The sequence below is a fragment of the Pelobates fuscus genome, chromosome 4 (genome assembly GCF_036172605.1).
Source record: "Pelobates fuscus isolate aPelFus1 chromosome 4, aPelFus1.pri, whole genome shotgun sequence".
NCBI lineage: Eukaryota > Metazoa > Chordata > Amphibia > Anura > Pelobatidae > Pelobates > Pelobates fuscus.
Window position 1 is genome coordinate 120,390,414 of NC_086320.1, and position 27,922 is coordinate 120,418,335.

The following is a 27,922-nucleotide window of genomic DNA, read 5'->3' on the forward strand; positions in this document are numbered from 1 at the left end:
ACGGTCACCGTGGAAATTAATGAGATGCTACTGATGTTTGCTTCACACGTAGAAATGTAATCCAAAATTGTTCTCCATTGCATTTTTTTTTTTAAATCTTAGTATTGCTAAGTGTGTATTTAAAATGTCTTGCATCTATATCCACAAAGGAAATTAGAATATAATTGCTGAACAATTTAGATGTTGCAGTCAAGAAGATACTGCGCGCTCTGCAAAGTAACCGAACAAGAAAATTCTTCAGCTATGCTTCCAGTTTAGAAAAATTAGACTTAGTTTAGCTAATAAATAAAAAAATCATTTTCCCGACAAGTCTCACTTTAGTGAGTACCCCTATGATTATATGAACATCTGATCGTAAACCGACACTACCATGAGCACTTTTTATGATCCTAACATTAATCACAGTCTAGATTACTGTTAATACTTGGGTTGTAGTTTTTCAGTGCTTGTGTTTGCTGTGTTTCTGTCTCAATCTGCTAAGGAAAGAGCTCAGTTCATATCTGACTTCAGTGATGTAAACAGTTTAATCAACAGCCACTCTTCAAAATTGACCAAAGAGTTTAAATTTTGTTGGCCGAAATAGTCAAACTTGATTTTTTTTTTAGTTTGGCTCATTTTAATTGCATGAACAGCTTTTAAATATTTTTCAATAATAATATAATTTATAAAATAAGGAATTAAATGTTATTTGCTATCTGCTTATTGAATAAAGCAATTTACTAATCACTAATAAAACTCCTTAGTATGCTCCTTTTTGCTGAGTCAGCAACAGGGTGAAGACAAAATGGGAAGACTGGGGTGTTCACAGTATGTATCTATATATTTATAATGGCATCATATCGCAACCATATTGTAATTCACCAAAGGATGCTGGGTAGAGAGGAAGCACACGTAGTGTCTGTGTGTTAGCACACAAACACAGTGCTTCGTCTTGTGATAGAGCTGGGTGACCAAGCCCATTGTGAACTCCTTAATTGCCTAATGCAGGGGTAAGTAACCTTCGGCACTGTAGATGTTGCAGATTACATCTCCCCTCACGCTTTGACAGCATTATGTCTGTAAGAGCATTATGGGAGATGTAGTCCACAACATATGAAGTGCCGAATGTTGCCCACCCATGACCCGAGGGTTGCCCGGATTTAGAGATAGTTCAGACAGTTTATAGCTGAGGTGACATCAGTGGCTGCAAATTGAAGCAAAGGGATGTGCTGCTCTAAACACACATTTGAGATTAGGCTCTTTTTTTAACTTAAATGGTGCCATTTGCTTTAGGCAATGCATTGTTTTAGAAAAGGTGGGAGGGGAGCAGCGCTACAGTACTGATCACAAAAATGGATTTGAAAATCACACAGTGTCCAAGCATTTTCTGACACACCACCAAAAAACCCCAACGTTCTTAAATTCACCCCTATTCAAATATGCAATATTCCATGGCGAGGCGGTGATATAAGAAATATTCTGGGAAAAGCCGAAATGGAATGGGTTTTTAATCTTAAGACACTAACCCCAGATGGCTTAAATGCAGAATTTGACCTTTTTAATTTTTTGTAATTCTTTGTATTGTTTCATAATAATTTATATTCACTTTTAATTAATATGGTTATTAGGATTATTCTTTTAATAGTAGCAAAATACATTGTAACCTTTATTAGTAATATTTACCCATATACAATCTGCAACTTTATTTTCCTCTTTTTTTAACTTTTTTTTTTTTTATATTTGCACATAAAATTGTATTATATTGTCACTGTTTTTTAATGTTTTAATATTCTGTATGTTCTCCTCCAACCATAATTACATTCCACCCCTTTGCCCTTTAAATATAGTGCCCACCCTTACATTTCACCCCTTTTGCCCTTCAACAATATGGCCGCCTTCTATTTACACTCCACTCTACTAAGATGGTCCCAGGGCCACGCCCTCGCGACCTTTAACCTTTCATTTCACAACCTAATTTCTTCCCTCCCTCACATAAAAGCCTATTTCTTTTTATACCCCTCAGGTCATATGGGGGCTTAGTACTACCCTATACTATTAAAATATAAAAACGATTATTTTTTACTGTTTTAACTTGTCCACCTATTATATGTGTAAACCAATGTCATGTGACCAGGACTACATTTCCCTGCATTCCCAGCGAATACACACAGCATTATGCCGACCCCGCCCACCTTTTTGGTTTAAAAACGGCCACGCCCTCGCGACCTTTAACCTTTCATTTCACAACCTAATTTCTTCCCTCCCTCACATAAAAGTCTATTTCTTTTTATACCCCTCAGGTCATATGTGGGTTTAGTACTACCCTATACTATTAAAATATAAAAACGATTTTTTTTCACTATTTTAATATGTCCACCTATCATATGTATAACTGAAAGTCATGTGACTGCAGTCACATGGTAATGATGCCATTTTGGCGCCAATCTTTGAAATTCATTGCAAATTAGCTGCCTATATAATGTGAATAGCCAGGATTATTTACTCTACACTTGAAAAAGCCTACTGTTTGGCGAAACGCGTTGTGTATTTTTACTCTGTTTTATATTAAAATATTTTGTTACTACCTTTTACTTTGGGTTAGTTCATTTACTTTATATGCTGCTGTTTTATCCTGGCTGATCTTTTTATCATCATTTTTAACAAGATCCAGTACTGCAAAAGAAATCCCTGGTGGGGATTATTCCACCTACGCTTGGTTCATAGAGCAGTGTGGCTGCTCTGAACACTGTAAGTACGTTTCTTTTTATCACTTTGTCATTTTTACATAAGGAAAACACTATGGGCCCTCTCTTGTGATTTTATTTTTCATAAGACCGGCACTACAAGCATCACTAGAGGAATATCCTACACGTGGGGAGTTTAAATACCACTGTATGCTGTTTTACTCAGAGCTGGTTATAGCTCTCTAAATTGTAAGTTGGCACTCTTAGGACCTCTGTGTTGTCTGTTGTTGCAGTACTACCTAAGTTATTGCACCATTGGGTTTTTTTCTTTTATATATTTTATATGCTGACGTCTGTCTCAGAAGTTTTAAAGAATCGTGTGGAGACTCCAATTGCCCAGTTATATCCTACATGTGGGGAGTATCAAATACCACTGTAAGCTGTTTTACCTAGAGCTGGGCTTAGCTCTAAAAATTGTAAGTTGGCATTTCTCTACGTCTGTGTTGTTCGTGATCCTCTCTACCATACGGTTTTGCACTATTGGTCCCCCCCTTCTCTGCTTTTGTGTTTCATATCCAACCACTGCGATTCCAAAGCGAGAACAGAAGAACATTTACTCAAGGTCTACACTGTACCTATAGAGACTTTCCTTTTTGTGTTATTGTTTTCGTTTATTTTATCCAGCGCACCCTGTATTTGTTGTTTTTTGTTTAATGCATTGTTTTAGAATACACAATTCATGGGTGGTGAGATCCCTTTAAGCTTTTTATTTTTTTAAAGAATAATACAAAAATTTAAAATTGTATGAAATGTGACATATGTCTTGCTTAACAAACAATTCAACATATATTAAATAAATGTGCTTAGAGTTATATAGAAAAAAGCCATATATAATGCCTCTAAAATTAAGTATTATTTTGAGATTGGATTCAAGGAGTTGATAGATAATTTGTTTAGAGCTCCATATTAGTAAGAACATCAACTTCACAAATTATGACCAATCAAAAAATCTTACTTACATTCCCAATACTCTTTGCTGTGTAATCTAGTGGTAGCCCACCAAGATAAAGCTTTCCTTCCACATCCAGAGTGTTGCTATCAGCTGCGGAACTGAATGATGAGGACTCTTGACCATCAACGGTGATAGTAATTTTCCTTTTAACATATTCTGTTGTTACCTGTGATACAAAATTACAAAGTCATGTAAAATAATTAAGAATCACACTTAGAGTGAGAATTCATAGAGGTTAATTTAATACATGACACATAATTGTGTCTCCATTCATTTTAGCAGGTCTACAAAACAGTTAAAAACAGCTTAACACAGCATAACTGCCTTCCCCAATGTGGTAGATCCCTTGGGAAAAAAAGTCTAATAAAAGTTAAAATATATGTATTTTCAGGTGCCTGTCCTGTAGAGGAAGCCTGTGTTCAGCGCTTATAATATGTCTCTTGGAGCTCTTGTGGGCTGATGGTAAGATTTAAGTACCAGGAGAATGGGCCAATCTCCTTCATAGCATAGCACCAGAAACAGATATTGTGTAAACACAGTGTTTTACCAGCTCTTCCAGTGTCTGTATGTGAGGTTTGACATGAAGTTGAAGGAGGGTGAGCATTTTTTAAACAACCATTCAAACTCCACATTCCCTAAACACTTCTTTTCGCTTACACTAACTTAAAACCCCACCCAAAACCTAAACAAAGCATTTCCTTGGTCCCAAATTTAACAACTAAAAGAGTAAACCTGAAAAAAACCATTTACCTTACTCCTAGGTTTAACTGCTCTTAAAAATACAAAATAATACATGTACCCCAATACTAAATGTAACCCTCCAAAACCCCTAAAATCCTGTAATTCTAAACATCCTTTATACCACAACTATAACATCTCAAGACTATAACCCAATAAACACCTCATTCAATCTAACTCTGACATTAACCCCTATCTAACCTTGTACTCCCTTTACCCTAACCACTTCTACAATTATCATTTACACAGCTGCATACACTCACTATACTCACAGATCCAAACACAACACAATACACAACAGAAATCTGAACATACGTACGTGTATACATATGCAGTTTTCAAATATCTATATATGTTTTGTAGATGTTTTTATGCCTGTGATGTCCAATTATTAAATGTATTCAAATCACTTTATCTGCTGTTGATTTGGGATGAGGGAGGGAGTAATAAACCAAGCCCTATGTATTTTTTTTTAGCATACTGTATCTTACACTTCAACAACTGGTTCCTGGGCTGTTTGTAAAAACAATGAATAGTTTACCAAGTTAATACCATGTTCCATGAGTACTATATAAAGGCCAGTATAGTATTCATATATGAAAAGTATTATCTGCTTGGATGTCCCTGCTCCAGTATTTAAAGAGCATATTCATTTAGATCATATGTCACAGTAGGTACATAGTAGAATTACAGGGCAATATTTTGGATTGTCAATAACAAGATTTTAATGAAGAAGACAAGCGCGCGGCAGGTGCATTTCATATGGTTTCTGTATTTTATGAATATAGATAAATTGTAAAACTCTGGATCCTTATGTATTAAAAACGACCTCCTAATGTCATTCTACGTTAACCCTCTGAAGATTACCTGATATATCCAGGGATGTATTTACCACAAGGCAAACAAGGCATTTGCCTAGGGCGGCACTTTCGGGGGGGGGGGGGGGGCGCCAAAAAATGCCACCCCAATGCCTTGTTTGCCTTGTGTTCAGGGGCTGTCCACCTTATTGTGAGTGAGTGAGTGAGTGAGTGTAGCTGTCAGTGTGTGCATGTGAGTGAGAATGGGTGTGCCTGTGAGTGTGTGTCCGTATGTGTATGTTATTGTATGTGTATCTGAGAGTGTGTGCCTGTCAGTGAGTGGGTATGTCAGTGTGTGTCTGTCAGTGAAAGTGTGTTTTGGTTAAACAGTGTGTGCCAATGACTGTATGTGTGTGGCAATGACTGTGTATCTGTCAGTGAGTGTATGCCAGTGCATGTATCACATGAGGGCATGTGTCTGTCAGTGCAAAAAATAGCCTTGACACAAATTGTGGGGTGGGCAAATTTTGATTTTGGGGGTGCCCAAATTTAGTCGTTGTTACGGTTGCCATTGGTGGCAAGCGGTGGGATGGCGTCCTAGTGTGAGGTAAAGCAGCTCAGAGACACTGTTTGGATTTACAAATTGAGGGCAACGCTAGCAGTCGTGCAGCGCCCCTGGGAGCAGACAAGTATGGAAGGTTCTGGCTCTGGAGATGATTGGCTGGCCGAGGTGAGGCAGCGAGTGGCCGAGTATGGGGATGATATACCCATGGAGACACGCCGGGTGATCTGGAACCAGGTCATGGCTGAGCGAAACACAAGGCTGGACCGAGAATTCCGGTTGGCAAAAGAGAGGAAGTATGCTCAGCAGCAGGAGCGTTACAGCAGCCGAGTAGAGGCTGCATCCGAGGAGGTTAGCCGTCTTTCCCTGAGGCGGCGAGAGGAACCCGAAGTGGGGGTCCTCATAGACTGGTCCTGTGAGGAACCACAACAGGCAGGTAGAGATGGGACCAAGGTCTCTCCACTGGGCCCACCGGGATGCTGGGCAGCCGGCCCAGATCCCCAGCAGCAGCCAGAGTTGCCAGGTGGGGAAGCAGGTGGCCCTTACTCACAAATGTTGAGGGGCCTCACGGATTGGTCCTGGGAAGACCCACAGATGGCAGGTGGAGATGGGACTGCGGTCTCTCTACCGGCCCTACAGGGATGCTGGGCAGTTGGCCCAGATCCCCAGCGGCAGTGTGCGTTACAGGGAGCTGAAGGTGCCGTTCTTAGTCCCCAGCGGCAGTCTACGGTGCAGGGAGAGGAGCCTGTTATCCCCTCTCCCCAGCGGCTGAAGGTGTGTAAGGGAGAGGAGTTTGTTATTCCCTCCCCCCAGCGGCAGCGCAGCTCACCAAGGGGAGACAGTAAGCCCCTCACCAGCGCAGATGGGACCGTGGTCTCTGCGCCCTGCCTACAGGGAGTACAGAGGGTCAGCCCTGCTCCCCAGCGGCTGAAAGTGTGTAAGGGAGAGGAGTTTGTTACCCCCTCTCCCCAGCGGCAGCGTAGCGCATCAAGGGGAGACAGTAAGCCCCACACCAGCGCAGATGGGACCGTGGTCTCTGCGCCCAAGTTACAGGGAGCTGAAGGGGCCGTCCTCCCTCCCCAGCGGCAGTGTGATTTGTTGGGAATTGGGAGCCCAGTCTCCTTTCCCGAGCGGCAGAGTGTCCAGCAGGGAATAGAGAGCCCAGTCGCCTTTCCCCAGCAGCAGGACACTGCATTGGGAGGAGAGTCAGTCGGTCTCCCTCCACAAAGACTGAAAGTATGCATGGGAGAGGAGATTGTTACCACCTCTCCCCAGCGGCAGCTTAATGTACCAGGGGGAGACTGTAAGCCCCACAACTGTGCAGATGGGACTGTGGTCTCTGCACCTACAGCACAGGGGGTAAGAACAGTCAGTCCTGTCCCCCAGCAACAAGGCTGCTTAGCCAAAGGGGAGACAGTCGGTCTCCCCCTCCAACAGCGGAGCTATGTATCCAAAGGGGAGACAGTCGGTCTCCAGCAGCAGAGCTGTGCAGCTAAAGAGGAGACAGTCGGTCTCCAGCAACCAGGCTCCAACCAGACTACTCCCGTGGTAGTGCTGGCACCAGGACAGAGTACCGCTGGTCTCTGCCCCCTCAGCAACCCACCAAGGCAGCCTACCAGTCCCCCACACAGCCGTGGTGAGGCACCTGAACCTGGACAAGATTCTCCCTCACCCAGGTGTAGTAACTGTCTATTGTGGGTGGGCTGCTCTGCTGTTTCTGTCTTGTGGGTGGGCTGCTGGACTAACAAGGGCACTGACCGGCAGGAGGTCAAGTACCCTGTTAGTCTGGGGGGTAAAGGGGAGAAGTGTGGCGAAACCGACCTCGCCACGTGTCCTTGGAGGGGGCTGATTGCCCGCCTCTTGCCTTTGGACTATGGACCAGACTTTATGGGAATGTGATACCCCAGATAGCCATACCATGGAGCCTATTCATATAATGAAAGTCTATGGGAAAGACTTTAGCTCCATGGCAATTGTACTGTGTGAGTAGGATCTGCGCGCTATTCGGTAGTTTTGTGCGCGCAGATCCCAGCTATCTGGGGATAGGTGAAATGTCTGTGTGTTATGTGTAAATGTGACTTTATGTATTTTAAAGTGTTTTATGTTGTTTTGCAACCATGTGGTTAATGGAGTCTGCCTTTAGTCCTGGGTAATTGGATTACTTCTCCAATTAACTCCAGGGCAGAAGGGAGGAAACCAGGGTGCATTGTGGGGATGTTTTTCTGCCAGAAAGGAACAAAAGATACTTTTAGTAACTTTTGAACCCCTGGTCGGATCCATGCCATTTTTAATATGTTGTTCCCCTGAATGGATTGATTGTGGATATGTATTTTTATGTGAATGTGATGTATGGTTTTAAAGTTATGAAAGTTGTGTAAAAGTATATTTTACACTGTATGCATAATGGGATTATGTGTCACACTAAGGGGAGGGGATGTGTGGGAGGTAACATCTATGTCATTGGTTCTTTTATGCCTCCCCCTGGGTGTGGCCTGTATGTGTGAGTTGGAAATAAAAGCCAGGCTGGATGAGCCAGTCCAGAGTTCCTGTTTTACCCTCAAAGTGATGTGTCGTCTCATTATTGGGGGGAAGGATATATTGCATGCTGTTCCAGTTGACTGCTAGGAGTACAAGCCTATTCATATGGTTCCTATTCAATGGTCTACAGCATTCATATGCTTGGGAGAATTTAAAAGGTTTCTCGGATTCGGTGATTATGGTGTCTGCCAGAGTGCTTGGAGTCCTCAGGAAGCACTAAGAGCATCCATTAACGGAGGTACTCAGTCGGGGTGCCAGGTGATCCGTTACAGTCGTGCCTAGGGCAGCACAAATCCAAAATACACCACTGGATATATCAACAAAAAAAATCAGTAAACCACAAATATTGTCAAAAAAAAAGTCAAGCAATATATAATCAACAGAATAAGAAATAACATAAATGTCTGCATACCGTGTGCCACTTTCCATCACTGATAAAAGCTGGGTGGATGGTCTCTGTTCGGCCTTTTCCCATGTCGAATAGGAAATAGAGTTTTCCACTATGGATCTGTAATGCAGCGTAATCCATCTGGTTTTGGTGAGCCATGTAGTAAACAAGGCCACTGGTGGCAAACGTTCTCATAGTCACTTGTACAGAGAGTCTAAAGAAAATGAAGAAAGCTCAATATGCGCTGCTATTTATTTAAAGAATACTAATAAAAAATAAGGAAATCACAATATATTTTCTTAATCAGAACACAGGTTTTCTTTATTATATTTTAAATTATGAATTAGTCATTTTTTTAAACATGGAAAGTTTTCAAAATGGAAATTCACATCACGATGTGTATATATGAAATGTATAAAACATCATTTAAGAGTACCAGTCAAGGTAGATACACTGTATGAATTTTAAGTGCATACCATTTAATCCATACATTGTGCTAGTAGATTTGCTAGCAAAAGTATAGACTGGGAAAACAATACCACAAAAAAAAAAAATGTAAACAGGTATTTCTTCCACCTGTCAATCAATGTGTCAGCATACCCTCTATGATGCAGAACTCAATGACAGGGAGGAGCACAGAGAAACCTTCCACACAAGGTTCCCCCAGTTCTACAAGCATATTAACCACAGCACATGCTAAATAATAAACTATCAGAACATTTCACAAATCTTGTTTGGTAGAATAAGGGGTCCATTTATCAATTTATCTATAAATATGTTCTTTAAACACATAGTGTCTTCAACACTACTCAATAGGGCAATGAATTATATCCATTATTTAATACAGATTAGTTAATTAGCTGCCAGTAATTTCCACTTAAATGATAACTATCAAATCAAAACTATTTTTTTAATCTAACAATACAAAAGTATTGAAAGGAAATAGTTTTTTTTTAATGAGGTATTTGTAAAAAAAAAAATGATAAAAAATAGAGAAAAACTCATGTTTTTAGTATATGACAGGGTCTGTCAGCTATATACATACACCTTCAGCCATATCCATACAGTTAGACTCTATGCACAAAAGCCGGGAGGACTGCAGAGATTAACTGTTGGTTTTCAAGCACTGTCTTACCCAATATAAATGGCTGAAGGGTCCTGTCATATACTAAATGGAGTGATAGGTTTTTCGATTTTTTTTTACATTAGCACCATTAAAAAAATAATCTATTTCCTTTCAAAACTTGATGAAAGTATAATTATACTAAGACATCATTTTGTCCTTTAAACCGGTCAATGCAATTCTGCTTAGTGACTACTAAGACCACATTACTGTGTACTTACTTTCTTCTCACTGAAGACTGGTCAAATGGCAGCACAATATGACTTCTTTGAGTGAGCCCAAACTGGTGCGCGTTGGGAACATGATCAGGCACTACCTCTATTGCGCACTGTGGTGGCTGCAATTAGAACGTTCATATGTACATAAAGGGTAGCAAAGATTCAGCATGCAAACCTTTAGATAAAACTGTAAATCATATGCAATATTTTCAATTATTCCAAATATATTTATATAAATACATTATTAATACAGTATAATCAATAAATATAATTATAATAAAACAATACACATTACTTAAATTAAAACCACTCCTAAATCAGATTGTGAACGTGCGTATTTGTATTTACACATAATTCACTGATTAGCCACAACATTAAAGCCACCTGCCTAATACTGTGTTTGTACCCCTGGTGCTGCCAGAGCATGGCCGAGACATGGACTCCACAAGACATCTGAATGTGTCCTGGGGTATTTGGCACCAAGACATTAGCAGCAGATCCTGTAAGTCCTGAAAGTTGCAAGGTGGGGAATCCATCAATGGGATTTGTTGTTCCAGCACATCCCACAGATCTTAATTGGATCACGATATGAGGAATTTGGAGGCCAAGGCAACACTTGAAACACTTTGTCGAGTTTCTCAAACCATTCCTGAATAATTTATTAATTGGTATTCTGTTGAACGTGGTCACTGCCACCAGCGAACACCATTTCCATGAAGGTGTGTAGGTGGTCTGTAACAATCTGTACGTAGGTGGTGCGTGTCAAAGTAACACCCACATGAATGCCAGGACCCAAGGTTTCCCAGAAAAACATATCCAAGAGCATAACACTGCCGTGCAAGCCTGCTTTCTTCCCGTAGTGTATCCTGCTGCCATCTCTTCTCCACGTAGACAGCGCACATGCACCTGGCCTACCATCTGACCTAACAAAAAAATGATTAATCAAATGAGGCAACTTTTTTCATAGCTCCATGGTCTTTTCTGATGCTCACATCCCCATTAAAGGCGATTTTGTCAGTGGACAGCGGTCATCACGGGCACTCTGACCGGTCTGTGGCTATGCAGCTCCATATGCAGCAAACCATGTGCAGATAATGAGCATTGCACTGTGTGTTCTGACTTTTGTATCATGGCCAGCATTAAGTTTTTCAGCAATTTGAGCTAGAGTAGCTCTTTTGTGTGATCAAACCAGACAGGCAAGCGTTCACTACCCACGTGCATCAATGAGCCTTGGGTGCCTAGACCCTGATGCCGGTTCACCGGAATCCCTTCCTGCACCACTTCTGGTAGGTACCAACCACTGTATACTGGGAACACCCCACAAGACTTGCCATTTTAAGATGGTCTGACCCAGTATTTTGGCCATCACTATTTGTCCCTTGTCAAAATCCAAGAACTGACTGTTCACTTGCTGCTTTTTATATCCTAACCATTGACAGGTGATATTGTAACAATATAATCAATGTAATGTCAGTGTAAATCATTACTACTAATGTTTAATATGTAACATTTTATATGTATATCTAAATAAAAAAGTAAGTAAAAAAAAAAAAAAACAACAACAACGGTGAAGTACAAAAAAAAATATGATATAAAAGTTGGTATATAATGTAAACTTCAGATAGGAAAGCAGCACTTTATTGCAATATTGTTTTGAATATGTTTATTAGAGTCGCAATAAAGCGGAGGCAGACATTTTATGAATCGGTAAAAATAACATATGGTTGCCTGCGCAGAGGCATATAAGTCAGAACAAACAAGTAATATAGTAAATTGGATGTACATAGATTTGCGAGATTTGATACATCAAGGGCATTCAATCGGCATATTAACGCATTATGCAGGCTGTTTAGTCGTCTGAGCCATACCTATGTCTAACTATGCGTGCGATGGCCCTTTCCGCATGGGTAGTCTTATACTTAGTTAAATAAACATGTATTTAAGTAAATTAAGTGTACATAAACTTTGTGAAATTTAGTCGCAAAAAAAATAATAATAAAAAAAAAGGTGTAGGCAGACATTTTACAAATTGCTAGAAATAGCATATGGTTGTCTGCGCAGAGCCATATCAGTCAGAAGAAACAAGCAATAAAGTAAATTGGATGTACATAGACTTTGCGAGGTTATATATATATCAAGGGCATATTCAACAGGCATATTAACGCATTATGCAGGCTGTTTAGTCATCTGAGCCATACCTATGTCTAACCATGCGTGCGATGGCGCTTTCCGCATGGGTAGCCTTATACGTATTTAAATAAACATGCAGAGTGATATCTTGTACATAAACTGTAGGGAATTGTGCAATGCATGTATGTGAATATGTAAACTGTCTCTTGCACTTTTAAACGAAATAATCATCCTGTAATGCTCGGTCTGATGTAGACTGTTGCTAACGATGCAGTCCTGGTAAAAGGATATATAAACTAACCCATCATATAAAATGCTGTATTAGCACCTAGTAAGTTATGTCTCAGACATGCGATATTAACAAATGCGGAAAGAATAAAAAGTAATAATAAAAACTTTAACAATGTGGTAGCAGAGTTGTTCGTAATATCGGTCCGATGGGGGGCTCCCATGGCTCGGCTGCGGTGCGTCTCCCAAGTCGCCGAATCTTCGTCTGTCCCCTCCGGACTGTCCCGGCCCAGCACCTGAGTCCTCCGTGGCGCTGTGGGCACTCGGGAGCAGGGACGGACCACTTGACCCCCACACCTAGAGTCTGCGGGCCTCCTACTCCCTGCACCTCCCCATCACCACCCCAAACCCAGTAAAGCTTGTGTCCCGATGTCTCTCCCGGTGCCGGCCACATACTTGAAGCCGGTGCATGCCACCCTCGGCTACCGGTCTGCCAGAAGGGCCACGCAATCCTGCCCCACAGGGCTCACAGCCTCGGGGACATGGCTCTCTGGGGACCCCTCAGACCCATAGGCCGGGGCACACACTTGTCCTGTGGGCCGGTATTCATCGCGGAGGGTCCGTCAGGCATCTGGCAGTGTCAGGTTCCCCTCGGGTCATCCAGGTCGGCTCCCCGTGGTGGGTAGTCTTCTTATGCATCTCTGCTCTGAACTCACATAAGTGGCTTTTAGGAGAGGCCCTGTCGGCAGTAGGGTGCAGCCACGCCAGGTCTCCAACCTTCTTCGTCTCTGTGATGGCTTGTGTCATCTCGGTCCCTGCCAGGTTGCTTTCACCTGAAAGTGTACCTTCTCCTCTGTGTTAAAGTCTGTTTCTGCTGGCCACCCGTCCATTACACAGCTATCGCCATGAAGAACGCCAGGTCGGCTGTGTGAGCAAGGAGTGTCTTCCAATTTCGGGTGTCATTTCTAGGCGGGCCACATCTAGGCAGCCTGTGCCTGTACAGGAGAGCAGCGTTGTCTCCGGGCGGCGCTTCCCGCCTCAGAGTATGGCGCCACCATGGGACCGGGTTCACCCCCACCGGCCGGGGGGAGGGGGGCGGAGCGGGGCTGCATCTCTTGCCCATATGGTCCCCCATCGGGGCCCGTGGAGCTGGTGTACTTGTGCATCTGGTCAGGTGATCAGTTGCCGGTTCATACTCAGCGGCTGTCCGTGCCTGTAGATGGTGTGTAGGTCGGGCTTAACAGCTCCGGTGCTCCAGGTATGTTTCCGGCCCCTGTCTGGTACCGAATAGAAGCTCGGGAAATTCCCAGTGTTAATGCGGTGAGTAATCCGGTTTTGGAGCAGTCTGCAAGTGAGTTTGTCGCCTTTTTCCGAGGCTCGGGCGAGGAGCCCTGGTGCTTTGCTTCCATGCGCCTTGGTGGCCCGGCCCCGCCCCTCTTTATTGCAATATTGCATCCATTACCATGGTAGTTCATGCCAAGAGCAGAAACTATGCTAAGTTACTGACAGTGATGTAGATAGACATAAAAGGACTCCATCATTCATAGAATAGTTGTACTGTAAAAGTGCTGGAGTTTCTGTATTCATTGTACTGTTACATTAACCAGCTGTGGTCCTCACTATTTTGCAAGGTGATGCGAAAAACGAATAATCTTTTTGTTTTATAAACCACAGGATAACACATATTCTCAAAATCAATCAGATTTAATGAACATGGTTTATAAGAAAACAACTAAATGATATATGCAGGAAACATTCATGTAGAAACTACATAGATAAAATATCAAACCAGTAGAGCAGGGAGACAGCACGCTGTATGCAAAATGTGTTTGTTCTGTACAAATAAACTGCAGTAAATAGAAAATAGTTACCACATCTATAAATGATTAGTGCTATGCTTGGTATTTTGAAATTCTAAGTAAATAAAAAATTATCAAACAGTCATACAGAAAACAAACATAACCACTGAAACGGGAACCTATCTGTCTATTGGAATATATGTACATGCAATTCCTAGGAACATTTTCCAACCTCATCTGTTTTTATTTCAATATGTATTTTATTTTCAGCTGTAATCATAAAACATGTCTCCGACTGTACGGAATTTACCCATCTATGTCTAGATAAGCACACATTTAATACATATTGTTGAACTGTTTTGTACTTAATTAATGTAAGGAAATATGTGCCTTTTCAAGCAATTTTCCAGTTTATACCTTGCATTTAGAGACTAGTGATTTTTTATTTTTATTTTGTACTTTTGATGCATATTATTCCTAGTTTCTGAATATGTTATTTTGGTCATATAGAACTGAGTCCAAAGCTATGAGCCTGAATGTATTTATACCCACCAACACTGGCATCCCATGAAATGGCACTTCCCACAGGCGGTGGTTCTGTCTGTGGAACTGACAGGTCAGCCTGGGGTGAATGTATGCCAGACTGCTTGCCAATCAAGTGGGCCAGCCCTCCAAGGGTAGACCATGCAGGATGCTCTGTTGCACTGGATAGTCTCTGCAGAGTTCTAGTGCTCTGTGCATTGTCAGAGAGTGCCTAGTGACACATCTAATGATGTGCTCACGCTATGTTTTTGGGGACAGTTGCCTGGTGTCCCTAAAAGTGGGACACCATGGAACAAAGTCTGGGCAGTAGAACAGGACCTTGAAGCTGGGACTGTCCCACCGATATCAAGAATGTTTAAAGGAATAGTAGGATAATAGTAGGATAAGTAAAGTAGGAAAGGATTTGGTAAAATCTATGCAGATTAGGAAATACATTTCCCCATTTATAAATTAGGTTAGGCCATCTCTTAATTAGGGAACTTATCATATATATCATATTTGCATTATAACACACATTCTTTGCCAAATGCATATGGAAAGTAATAGGTGGAGTTATTCAGCAGCAAGGTGAGGTGGAGGAAGTGCCTTGTGAAATTAGATAGAATAAACAGAACGTTCTTGGCTACTTACTTTGGTAACAGATGATTTCTGCATTGGGGTAGTCATTTTCCTTTCTGTGAAGAGTCGGCCAGGCGTTGCTGTTGGGGGCAGCTCCTGTTCCAGCAATGCAAACGACTTGGGTTTCTCTGACAGCATGCAGCTATCCATTTGAACATGTTCATATTTCAACACGGTGGTGAAATCCATTTGCCTTATTTTTTGTAAAGAAAAACAAGTCAAAATGATATCTAGATTTTACAAATGTTAGATCTGCTTTAGTAAATCAAGAGGGACATTATCCAAAAAGCTGCGTGGCATAGAATGCGGTAATACCTAGTTAAAAATACAAAACATTTTGGTGTAGTTTGTTTATATTTTATAGGGTTTTTTTTTACTTGCTTACTAGCTAACCACGTGACTTTCATTAAACTGGAAAAATTGTTTTGTTTTTTTTTATTTACATTATATACACAACTATGTTTTCTTAACATAAATACTATCAAGTATACTTAAGCCTAGGGGATGAAAAGTCCATCTAATCACTATAAAATTATTAGGCAACATATTAACAATCTACTATTTAACTTAAAAATCGCTGGCAAATACCACAATTTCCCTTAATAGCTGCATTAGTGCATAATAATAATTGATATGTTATCTTGAATTACACTGTATATAGAACTTACTCCATATTTAAAATGAGATTGCGAATACATCCATAGAAAGACTGGCTTGTTTTCAGCGTTGTTGTACCAATTTTACCAGGGATACCGCCAACATAAAAAGTGGAGGTATTTATAGTAACCGAATCGACAGATGGACCATTCATCTTGATCTCTGCTGGCTTTCCTTCATCCACTTGAACACTCACAAGTCTAGAAAACATATAGAGGAAAAGGGTATTCCACTCTGATTAAGGATGAGAGGTTAGAGGACAGCATAATGAGTTGGTATTCCATATTATGATCCAAATTATAGCTGTCAAATGAAGATTTCTCTACTGATTGTTAGATTTCTTCTGGAAGCACATCTGCAATGGTTTGTTTCATTAAAGGGACACTATAGTCACCAGAACAACTATAGCTTATTGAATTTGTTCTGGTGAGTAGAATCATTACCTTCAGGCTTTTTGCTGTAAACACTGTCTTTTCAGATGCAGTGTTTACATTACACTCCTCAGATGTCTGTTAGAGATGCTTCCTGGGTCATGGCTGCCTAAAATGCATCCAAACATTCATTGTCTCCTCCCTCTGCATGCAGACACTGAACTTTCCTTATAGAGATTCATTGATTCAAAGTATCTCTATGAGGAGATGCTGATTGGCCGGGGCTGTGTTTGAATCATGCTGGCTCTGCCCCTGATCTGCCTCCTTGTTAGTCTCAGCCAATCCTATGGGGAAGCATTGTGATTGGATCAGGCTACCACTTCTGATGATGTCAGCACACTGTTTGTTTTTCTAAGTCAACCAGCATGCAGCTCTACAGCTTCTGGCTTGAATACAGAAAGATTTTTACTATATTTATGGAGGCATGAGAGACCCAGGCAGGCTAGATGGTGGTTTTAACACTATAGGGTCAGAAATACATGTTTGTGTTCCTGACCCTATAGTGATTTTAAATACTTTTTGTTTCATAATTTCTACAGCTTTATGTATATTTCTTTCATTTCTACTCTTCCTAGCATTGTATTGTTAAGAGACTATTCCAAAAATTTACTGCCTTTTCACAAGCTATTCATTTTAATTTTCTGCACTTCTTATGGCAAAATCATCATGTGTAAATAGTTCCATCTTGATATGTAACTGTATTTTGTTGCATAGGTTCTATCATATTCATCTTTTACCATTTTTACTCAATGGTATAGTAAGATCATGTCTTTTATGCTCTCTCCCTTTTTTGCTTTGGTGTTTGTATTGTAAAATTCAATGTCTACACACGTACCTCTTGTTCCGGATTATAATAACAGAATGTTCTTGTCCATCACTATATGTCCCACTGGGTGATTTCAAGGTTACTCTTCTTGTGCTTGCTCCATCCACAGGATTGATATGTAATTCAATGTGTCCGTTCACCAGCATTAAAGCAAAGAATGGCTGTATAACAAAACAGTGTTTTAGAAATGAATAATAGTTCTTGATTGTAAAATTCATGACAATAAAAAGAATATGCTCATCATAATTTCCAGTAGTAGAACTGATGTAATATTGTCATTTTATTTTTTATTAGTATCAGGTCTGGTGCAAAGATGCTGTAATTTAAGATAGTACTATGGGTGCTGCTGAACTACGACCCCATCACACGTCCAAATCATATGGAATAAAATAAATATTTTTGGAATTAAGCATTTCCTTAGAAGTCCAATTTTGCGGTGGGTGTCATTATTTTGTTCCACTTGCACTGGACACCCAAACCAAAATGTAACTGTAACTATCTTGTGGCATAGGAAAGGGTGGACACTGTTCCACAATATAAACTAATATCCTGATGTAAATTGTGTGTGAAAATGTGAGACACCCTGGAGGTTTTTTCTGGTTCATAAGCAAGAAAAAGGAACTAATTCTTGTATTAGCCCCAGACAACAAAAAGAGAAAGAAGCAAATGCGTCTACATGGACCCCCTTATTAGAAAGAGAGAACAGATAACAGATGAGCCATTCATTATAATGGATGATGAGCTTCATAGACATCATAATAAATCACGAGTCTGAAGGTCAATTGAATAGTGAAAGTCACCAGAAGAACCCTGAGACATTCACCCCTCCTAAATAATGACACTGCAGTAGAGGAGCTGAGAAGACAAAGTAGCACAGAGATTATGAGCTTCTGGGGCTCTCATTTAGCATTAAAATATTATAAATGATTGAATGCTAAATAGAAGGATAGCACCAGTCGACTCCAGATGACGAGATGAAGCAGTTACAGTGCCTACATTGTCTCTTTAAAGGGACACTATAGTCAACCAGACCAATCTATCTCAATGAAGTAGTCTGGATGCAGTGGCCTGTCCTTTTAACCCTGCAATGTGAAACATTTTTGGAAACTGTAGCCACTAGAAATGCTTACACTGCACTAACCAAGTAAAACTCAGTCATGTGATGAAAAAGATCATAGGCGAGCATTGAATACAATGCTTTCCTATGGCACGCTTGAATGCATGTACATTAGCATAAGGTCCCCAACGCTCCTCTATGAGGAGCATTGCATTGAACCATCACTGAGGAGGCCATATTTACTCAATGATGTTGGAACAGGCACTTAGTTTTAGAAAATGGTAAGTAAATTTTTCTTTTATTGGGGGCCAGACTATATCTAACAAGGAGAAGAAGCACGTTAGTATTAGCAATACAGTTTAGTGTTCCTTTAGGGATTCTAATCATATTACACATTAGTCAGGTTTCAGGATTTGTCTTTAGTTACAGGCAAATCTCATTCTAAACACAGCTCGAGGCCTTGTTATAACTGCAGAATTGCTCAGCGTGTATTTCACTGTATATTTGGAATGTATTCATCAACTATACAATGTGTACGCATACAATCAAAAATATGTTTTCATTTTCTAATCCCTTATCTCCATTAGCAGATTACAGCCAGAGGGAAACTTAATAGTAAGGTAACAATTAAAAAAAGTATAACTCGGATAACTCACCATGATGGCTTGTCTACGACTGCGTTTTTCAGTACCTTTGCCAAACCCAGCCAAGATGATTCCAGTGTCATTTAATGTTGAAAATGACACCATTAACTCTGATTCTGGAGACAATGATACTGGGAGCATTTCCACATAGCCATCATTTAAAACAGTGATACTACGTGTTGGCTAGATCAGGATACAAAAAGAAGCAGAAAAAAACAATTACTTTTCCTTTAGTATTAAAATATATAGGTATATGCCAAAATGTCACTTATGTGAGTTTCTCCCTTGTACTACTATCAATGTTTAATAAAAAAAAAATATATATAGACATTTAACTGTAGAAAAAAAAACCTTTAACTGCTGTATTATTACAATTCAATTCAATTCAATCTGGCTTCCGCCCTCTCCACTCTACAGAGACTGCCCTTATCAAAGTTACTAACGACCTAATCGCAGCTAAATCCAAAGGCCACTACTCCATACTAATTCTTCTTGACCTCTCAGCGGCCTTTGACACCGTTGATCATGCTCTCCTTCTTCAAACTCTTCAATCGCTTGGTCTCTGTGACTCTGTCCTCTCGTGGTTTTCCTCTTATCTCTCCCAACGCTCATTCAGTGTCTCTTTTTCTAATGATACCTCCTCCCCTTGCCCTGTCTCGGTTGGAGTTCCCCAAGGCTCCGTCCTCGGTCCCCTTCTATTTTCTCTTTATACTGCCTCTCTTGGCAAACTTATTACCTCTTTTGGATTTCACTACCACCTGTACGCTGATGACACCCAGCTATATCTCTCCTCCCCGGACCTCTCCCCTGCCGTCCTGCAACGTGTCACTGCTTGCCTTTCTTCCATCTCTGACTGGATGTCCTCCCGCTTTCTGAAACTCAATCTCTCTAAAACTGAGTTCCTTGTCTTTCCTCCTCCTAATACTGATCCTCCTCTTTCCCTCTCCTTGCAAGCGCGCTGTCTTGGCATCATACTTGACTCTGGTCTCACCTTTGAGCCTCACATCCAGCATGTTGCCAAATCCTGTAGATTCCATCTTAAAAACATAGCCCGCATCCGCCCCTTTCTTGCACCAGATACTACCAAGGAGCTTGTCCATGCTCTAGTAATTTCCCGCATGGATTATTGTAACCCTCTCCTGATTGGTCTTCCCAATAGCCGTACTGCACCCTTACAGTCTGTAATGAATGCTGCTGCTAGATTGATTTTCCTCTCTAGTCATTTCTCTCACACCTCACCCCTCTGCCAGTCCTTACATTGGCTTCCTGTATGCTATAGGAGTCAATTCAAGGTACTAACTCACACCTATAAAGCACTGAACAACTCTAGCCCCTCTTATATCTCCTCACAGATCCATAGGTATGTCCCTTCTCGGTCTCTCCGCTCTGCCCGTGACCACCTCCTGTCCATTGTCCGCACTCGTACGGCCAACTCGCGCTTGCAGGACTTCTCACGGGCGGCTCCCTTCCTATGGAATAGCCTGCCTACCGCCATCAGACTCTCCCCTAGTCTTGCATCTTTTAAGAAGTGCCTTAAAACCCATCTCTTTAGGAAAGCTTATGGCCTCCAAGACTAACCCTTACCTCACATACCTGTCTCTTGCCCTCTCCTAAAGGGCAGCCCACCTTATTTGATTGTAAATTCCTGTCCTAATGTGTTTTACACCCCACCTCCTATAGAATGTAAGCTCGTTTGAGCAGGGTCCTCTTCAACCTATTGTTCCTGTAAGTTTATTTGTAATTGTCCTATTTATAGTTAAATCCCCCTCTCATAATATTGTAAAGCGCTACGGAATCTGTTGGCGCTATATAAATGGTAATAATAAATAAAATAAATAAATAATATAGGGCAAAATAATTGTCACCAAATGAAAAAGTAAGTAAAAATAAAACTAATCTACATGCACAAACCAAGCTGGATGCAAGCTGCACTTCATGCAAGAAGCACTCTACGTAGTATAAAGTTTAATGTTTCTGCAAACCAATGTGTCCATAAGATTTTATTTTTATGAAATGTATTAGAAAACCAAAGACTTCTTACCTCCAGCTTGCAACCTTTCCTTACACCATAGGCATTCCTGAGCAAGTCAAAATTTGAGCGTGAAATCTCCAAGTTCTTTATGCAGCCCACGTAGGTCCTGCTGCTAAGCTGTTTCCTAAAACAAGAATAAATATATTTCTAATTAATTTTAAATAAAAAACATGGTGGCAAGCCTAAAGTAAGAGGTAACTGGCATCAAACTGGCAACAAAAAGGAGAGACATATGTGCATACACGACCTCTATAGAACAATGTTACCATGAAACTGTAGAAATGAATACAAAACGTACTATACTTGAAGTGGTATGAGCAAAGCATCTGCGTTTGATGCAAGACTTCGAGACTTACTGTCTCTGTCTTTTTAGGATCCGACTTCCCCTGATAATGATCCTTAAAGTTATAAGTGCAAACACAGACGCAAGCGTATTTCCAAAGTGTGAAGCACTTCTGCGTTAATAATGTATTTTTCATACAATTTATGTTCATACAATTTATTACAATGTGTTTTTGTTTGAGCGCAGTGTTACTTAGTGTTAGATTTTCATTCATCATAGACATTCTAGGTCTAAAATATTGGTTTCAAAACTGAATTAAAGAAAATACCTGATGGTCCTGGACCTTGGAAGTCCACCAATATAAATAGGATCCTTATCTGAGCGATTGAGGTCTGAGGCAGAACCTGGAGCTTCTCCTTGCTTGGTCTCTCTCTGGCTGGAGTTGTAGGAATCCATAACAGCCAGAATGCCTTTGAGATAAAGTGGCATGTCAGTACTAAATTATTTATTTAGAATAACTTACAAGAAGTTTTTAGGTCAGCCATCATGTCACCATAAAACATTAGCATTACTGCTAATTGAAAGAAAGAAATGTAAAACCTTTGATAGATCTTATTGGAAAAAGGAAATCATCGTACCTTGCTTCTTATTACGCTGGAAGGCCACCTTGTACCATAAACCATCGTTATAACGTCCATCTGTCATCAGTGTAAAAGGCCCGGATCCAAGCTCCACGGAGAGTCTTATCTTCCCATCTACTATTTCCAGAGATAAGTAATCTCGCTGATGGAGAAAAAAAATGAATAAATGAACATTGCAATAGTTTGAATTAAATGTGAGGCTGAATGATCACTAATAAAGTTATGGATACTAAACAAAACATGCTTGAAAATAGAATTTTCATATAATTCTAGGCCAAGAACGCTATGATAGAAAATATCCAGAATCTCTCTGGCCCTCAAGGTAAGTCGAAAGACACATGGGATTGCACCACATAGAAAGGTACATGATTACTGGATATCAAAACAAACAATGAATGCATCTCTTAAACACTAGACCCTACATTAACCAAACAAATTAAAATGTTAAAATGTTAACATTTGCTAAGACAGGAATTTTGAGAAACTGCCAAGGCTATTATAACTTTAAAAACTAGTTTAGCAATTTCCCTGTTTAGAGCATGAACATGAGTGTACTTTAGCTTGACATACTATACGCACGTTATACTCTGTAAAATAATGTGCCATATAGTTACACTTAAAGGGACACTCTAGGCACCCAGACCAATTCTGCCCATTGGAGTGGTCTGGGTGCCAACTCCCATCACCCTTAACCCTGCAAGTGTAATTATTGCAGTTTTTTATAAACTGCAATAATTACATTGCTGGGTTAACTCCACCTCTAGTGGCTGTCTACTAGACAGCCACTAGAGGGAACTTCCTGACTCATAGCACAGATTATCTGTGCTAGAGCGTCGCTGGACGTCCTCAAGCTGTGTGAGGACCTCCAGCGTCGCTCATTTCCCCATAGGAAAGCATTGAAAATCTTTTTCAATGCTTTCCTATGGGGAGAGCTAATGCGCATGCGCGACATTTCCGGCATTTCCCACCGGCCGACAGAGTCAGTAGGAGGAGTGGCGCGGAGGAGGAGGCAGCGACCAGGTAAGTGACTGAAGGGGTTTTCACCCCTTCAGCAACTGGGCATTGGGGGGTGAGAGGGAGAGAGAACCTGCAGTGTTTCCTGGCACTGGAGTTTTCCTTTAATGAAATTTGCTCCTAATGAATACTAACAGCAAATTTAATAGTTATGTGCTGTCCACAGTGCTGTAAGAATGAAAAGCAGCACCTGCCAAAAATAGAACAATTATGGATTGAAGTTATAAATAAAAGGAATAATTAAAAAGATCAATAAAATCCATGACACAAATTCAACATAAATGGTAGAGCAAAAAATGACTAGCTATCTATGATGTTATTTTGTTTACATGTACAAGAGAATGTTAAAACGGGCCACGTTCCCTTTGTTGAACTTTTTATTTTTTAATGATTTAATGGTATACCATAGCTTGCACATCTGAAAACCTTTAACAAAAATTGATTACTGAAAAAAACATTAAAAAGATCTTACTGTTCCATTAGAAGCCAGATAAAGCAAGAGTCCATTTGGAGCAAATGTTCGGAAGTGGATTACTATCTGAGTTGTTGTTGAGCGGAGGGTCTTTTCCACAACAGAATATCCGCTGCCATCAAAATTGAAAGCTGTGTCCTCATCTTGTGGACTAAAGAAAAACAAGAAAAAAAATGCAAACTTAAAATTTCTGCTTCTTTAAACACATTTCTGCCATATTTCCATACAAAGTTAAAACTAGTCCAGCGTGGGCGGACTCCGGTAAGTCACTGAATGGGGTTTAAACCCCTTCCGCAACCTGGAGTGCCGTGCAGTGCCAGGAAAACGGTTTGTTTTCCTGGCACTGGAATGTCCCTTTAATTTATCAAGTGAGAAAAAATAACCAATAGAGGTAAAAGTAGGAGGGGAAGTAAAAAATAAATAATCTCTATTTATATGTTATAGTCTTATTAAATATATAATAAATAATTATAGATTTTTTTTGCTGTTCCTCCTTTTTCTCCCCTCTTTAGGTCACTTCTCAACATTTAGTGACTGTCCCCTATCCACCAATCTGTCTTTCCCATTAATTGTCATTTCTTCCCAAACCACGGACAGAATTCTAAATCAAAGTACATTTTGGCTCGGAGTCTGGGATTTTGACCCAATTGGTCTATCAGTAACTATACGCATGGATGTAGTCCATACAATATTGTGTTTCCGTAATACCTATTCCTTCCCTTCAAGACACAAGAAGATCAAGAGCAACTAGTGAAATGCGTTGGGCATAGCTTTGCTTTGCACGTTTCATGCAAGCAGTTCAAATTATTAGCAATATCGAGCGAATAGAGAAATACCATTGTGCTTAAATGATCTTTGTGCCTGTTGCTAGGTAGGTACAACTTTTATCCAATGAATATTTTTGAAATGCCTGTGTTATATATAGGACATATTTGCTATTAAAATATTGACTTCGTTAGAGTGCTTTCATTAGAGCACAGAGGCAGTTCAGCTCCCTTCACTAAAAAGTGCAAAAAAGGGCCCTAACGACGCTGTTATAGCAACACTTTAATGAGTGGCGTTTAATGAAGCTGCTCTTTGTTGAATGAGGTTTAATTTAGAGTGTATTGTGATCATGTTGTAATCATATGGTTCATTTCAAGGGGATATCGGACAGAGCAAAGGAAAAACAATAATGAACCTATTATCTCTGAACAAGCTGAACACATTTAATATTTATTTAATAGATTTCCTTCACCTATTCTGCGTGTTTCTTGTGCTGTCACAGTGCTTTATTACATTGTCCCAGATTAGCAAAGGTGAATTATGTTTTAACATGATTACTTCTGAATCCTAAAATTGCATTGTTTTTTTATTATTGAAGTATTTTGATAAACATGCGATTTATATGGTATTATTTATATGCAAAACATAATCTGGAATACACAATAACAACGGCTGAAAAGAATATGATTATATTATGATGTATTTTAGACTGGCCGTATTCAGTTTCAGAAACAAGAACAAAATGTAAGTGCAGGAGCACCACCTACTGGTTAAAATACAGGTAGTACACTCTCCACGGAAACTAGACTGTGGGTTACATCTAATTTTTACCTTATTACAGGTATATACATTTTTTACTGCTGTGGCTTGTGCTGTGCCATATACAGGCACACTTAATATGTTTTTTTTTAGTATAGCAGTGTGTGTATTTATGGGATGTTTGTATAAAACTAAGATTAAAAGGACTTAGAGCAGATCAGATTGTATAGTAACAATCTAATCTCTGCATGATTTATTTTTGTTGTTTCTATATGAATAAAATAATATAATTGGGGGGATAAATCCTCCAATATTTTTGTATATTATTAATATAATTTTTATTATTTGAAAAAAATAACAATTGTTCACATTTCTTGAAAAACTAGCACTGAGTACATGAATGAAACCTAAAGAGTTAACTTATTTTAGCAGAACAAAATAAATATTTTGAAGTCAAACGCAGAATAAAAAATAATAGCTTGTCTGAACACAGCTGAGCGATTAATGCTGGAAGGGTATTTAAGGAAGCAGGAGGGTACTCCTTGCAGTTAGTTCAATAACTATTGTAATGTTAGGTCTATAACTATTATAAGCACAGCTGTGATTTTTGTTTTAAATATAGATTTTGTAAAGAATAAAAGGTTTAAAGTAAAATGATAGCCCAAAAAGTATTTGTTTACCGATAGAACGTTAATTCTAAGAAATATAAAAAAAAATGAAAAATTGGAGGTTCTTCAAAACTTATAGGAAAATAAATATAACAAATAAAAGATATAATTTTGAAAAATGTAAATAGTATTATAAAATCTTACCTTCCAAAACAACCACCACATTTGCCCTCTCTCTTAATGTAGTTCCACAATCCGACAGACCGACCATTAAGGAATGCCTCACCCATGCAACCTTTAAAATGTGTGATCTTCACAGCTTGAGACTTCTAGGAAGGAAGATAATGGAGAATTAAAGTTAGATAGAGAGAACTTAGTGAAACAAATTGATCAGTTCGACCAGAAAGCAAATCATCAATTTCTAAAAAACATTTTTGTGTGAAGTAAAGCAGCTATGACCAGGCAAGAGTCACTCTCAGTTGTCTATACAAGCCCTATTGGTAAGTAGCAGCTATTAACACATACCTAATTTTCTACATATTATCAAGTTATGGTCCATGTATTCTTAATTCATATTTTACAGATCAAATAACAATCTACATATCATTTAATTACTTTTATTGATCTGTAATTTTAGACATTATTGGAACATTGTAGTGTTAGCAATAGAAAACTGTATTCCTAACAAGGCAGTGTACCTCTGCCTCTGCAGCCAACCCTTTCCTCCCCCCCCCCCACAAGTTATTAAAGGGTTAAAAACTCTTTTAATCACCTCAGCACAAATCTGGGAACCTAACACGCATCCCCATTGGAAAGCGTTGACTTAATACTTTCTATTGGAGTGTTTTTAAGACACTGACTACACTCATGCAAAGCAATGTAAGCATTTCAGTTTCTCTAAAATGCAGGGTAAAACAGACAGGGTCACTGCACCCATACCACTTCAATGACATGAAGTGGTCTGGATGCCTAGAGTGAACTTTTATCATGCCAGCTCTCATCAATGACAACAATCATCTGGTAATGACGTCTACACTAAAGCAGCAGGATTGACAGTGCGCAATTGCCAAAATAAAAATTCCAAAATTTTACAAAGTAGTGTACAAAATATAGATTGTTACAGACATAGGAACAATCATGCTTGACATGCAGTGCACCAATAGGGGTGCAGTGCCCTCATCGCAATGTAATTATGATTTATTTTAATTTTTTTCTTTATTTTTTTTTAATGCTTTCCCACCAATATACATTTTACTGCTGTATTTTCTATTTTTACCACAGATCAGTAAAGTAATAATTTGATCATTGTAATTTCCCGCTGATTCCATATAGATAGCCTAATTGTAGTCATATGGCACCAAACACCGACAGTTCCATGAAGATCCAGCGCGATTTGGTGTTGGAAATTCAGTTCTCCATGATTGAATTTACCATTTATTGCCTTGCTATTTTTCTCAGACAGGTGTTGTCCAAACAGAGCTAAACATTGCCCAACTTTATTTAAAATGTTCAAAAACACCTTGTAACATTAGCAACATTTACCAATTTAAAGAAAAAAAAATGTCAACTTCCACCCATGCTGAATCGTAACTATAGGAGAGATTTTTTTTCCAATGAAAACTGGGGAGAAGACAGTTTAAGCAATGAAGCACTTTAAAAGTTTAAATAGAAGATAAAAAATTAAAAATATTAACAACATACCTTTAACTTAGCTCCTATACCCCCAACAAACATTAGTGTTGAGTTATCCACATGAAGAATGGATGATGTTCCTGGAGAAGTTGCATTTTTTGGTACGGACTTCTGGGAAGATGCCACTTCTTCTACACTCAGTGAGCCAGATTTACCAAACCTGCCAACACAAACAAGTTCAGCTACCAGTCCAGTAGTGTTTTATATGGTGATTATACAGTCTAAGACCATTTTCATTGGGATCTTATAGAAAAGATGAACTGATTTAACTGATATTTGTTTTCAGATTCCTGTATTCATTAATTATTTTTTTTGAAGATTGCATTTCCTCTGAAATTTTACATTTAATGTGTGAAGCAAAATACATGTGTTTTATTCTGATGCAGATGGCAAATAATTTCAGGTTTATGTAATTATGATTAAAAAATAAAAAAATACTAACACATGTTGCCCATAAATTCTACAGACTGACGGTACCTTGTTTGACACTATAGCGTTAATAGACTATGCTCTTACAGTTAGCAATGAGAGACAGATTTGGGATTTGGTTTGCAAGTAATTCTGGTGGAACAGTTAGAAATCCTGCCGTTTTGGTGAACAGATCCTTAAAGCATGACTATGAATTATGGGACAAATGGGGATTAAAGAGATGGATGCAATGGTCTAATGTTATCTGTCTACATG

The 27,922-nt window shown here is 39.6% G+C and overlaps 1 protein-coding gene across 2 annotated transcripts in view; it reads right to left on the reverse strand.

Moving 5' to 3' along the window:
• The window catches only part of LAMA1 (laminin subunit alpha 1), a 173,839-nt gene that overhangs the window by 12,848 nt on the left and 133,069 nt on the right, over positions 1–27,922 (reverse strand). Inside the window, exons 47-59 of one of the 2 annotated variants that reach the window (XM_063451545.1) lie at positions 27,248–27,398; positions 25,751–25,872; positions 23,415–23,565; positions 21,926–22,070; positions 21,616–21,757; positions 21,014–21,128; positions 18,985–19,155; positions 17,281–17,432; positions 16,026–16,214; positions 15,370–15,550; positions 10,043–10,158; positions 8,723–8,912; positions 3,683–3,841 (exon numbers count right to left, since the gene is read on the reverse strand). In XM_063451545.1, the coding sequence (XP_063307615.1) occupies positions 3,683–3,841; positions 8,723–8,912; positions 10,043–10,158; positions 15,370–15,550; positions 16,026–16,214; positions 17,281–17,432; positions 18,985–19,155; positions 21,014–21,128; positions 21,616–21,757; positions 21,926–22,070; positions 23,415–23,565; positions 25,751–25,872; positions 27,248–27,398 (1,984 nt within the window). Of the gene's footprint in view, positions 1–3,682; positions 3,842–8,722; positions 8,913–10,042; positions 10,159–15,369; positions 15,551–16,025; positions 16,215–17,280; positions 17,433–18,984; positions 19,156–21,013; positions 21,129–21,615; positions 21,758–21,925; positions 22,071–23,414; positions 23,566–25,750; positions 25,876–27,247; positions 27,399–27,922 lie in introns of both variants that reach the window. The other variant, XM_063451544.1, reaches the window with a different exon arrangement.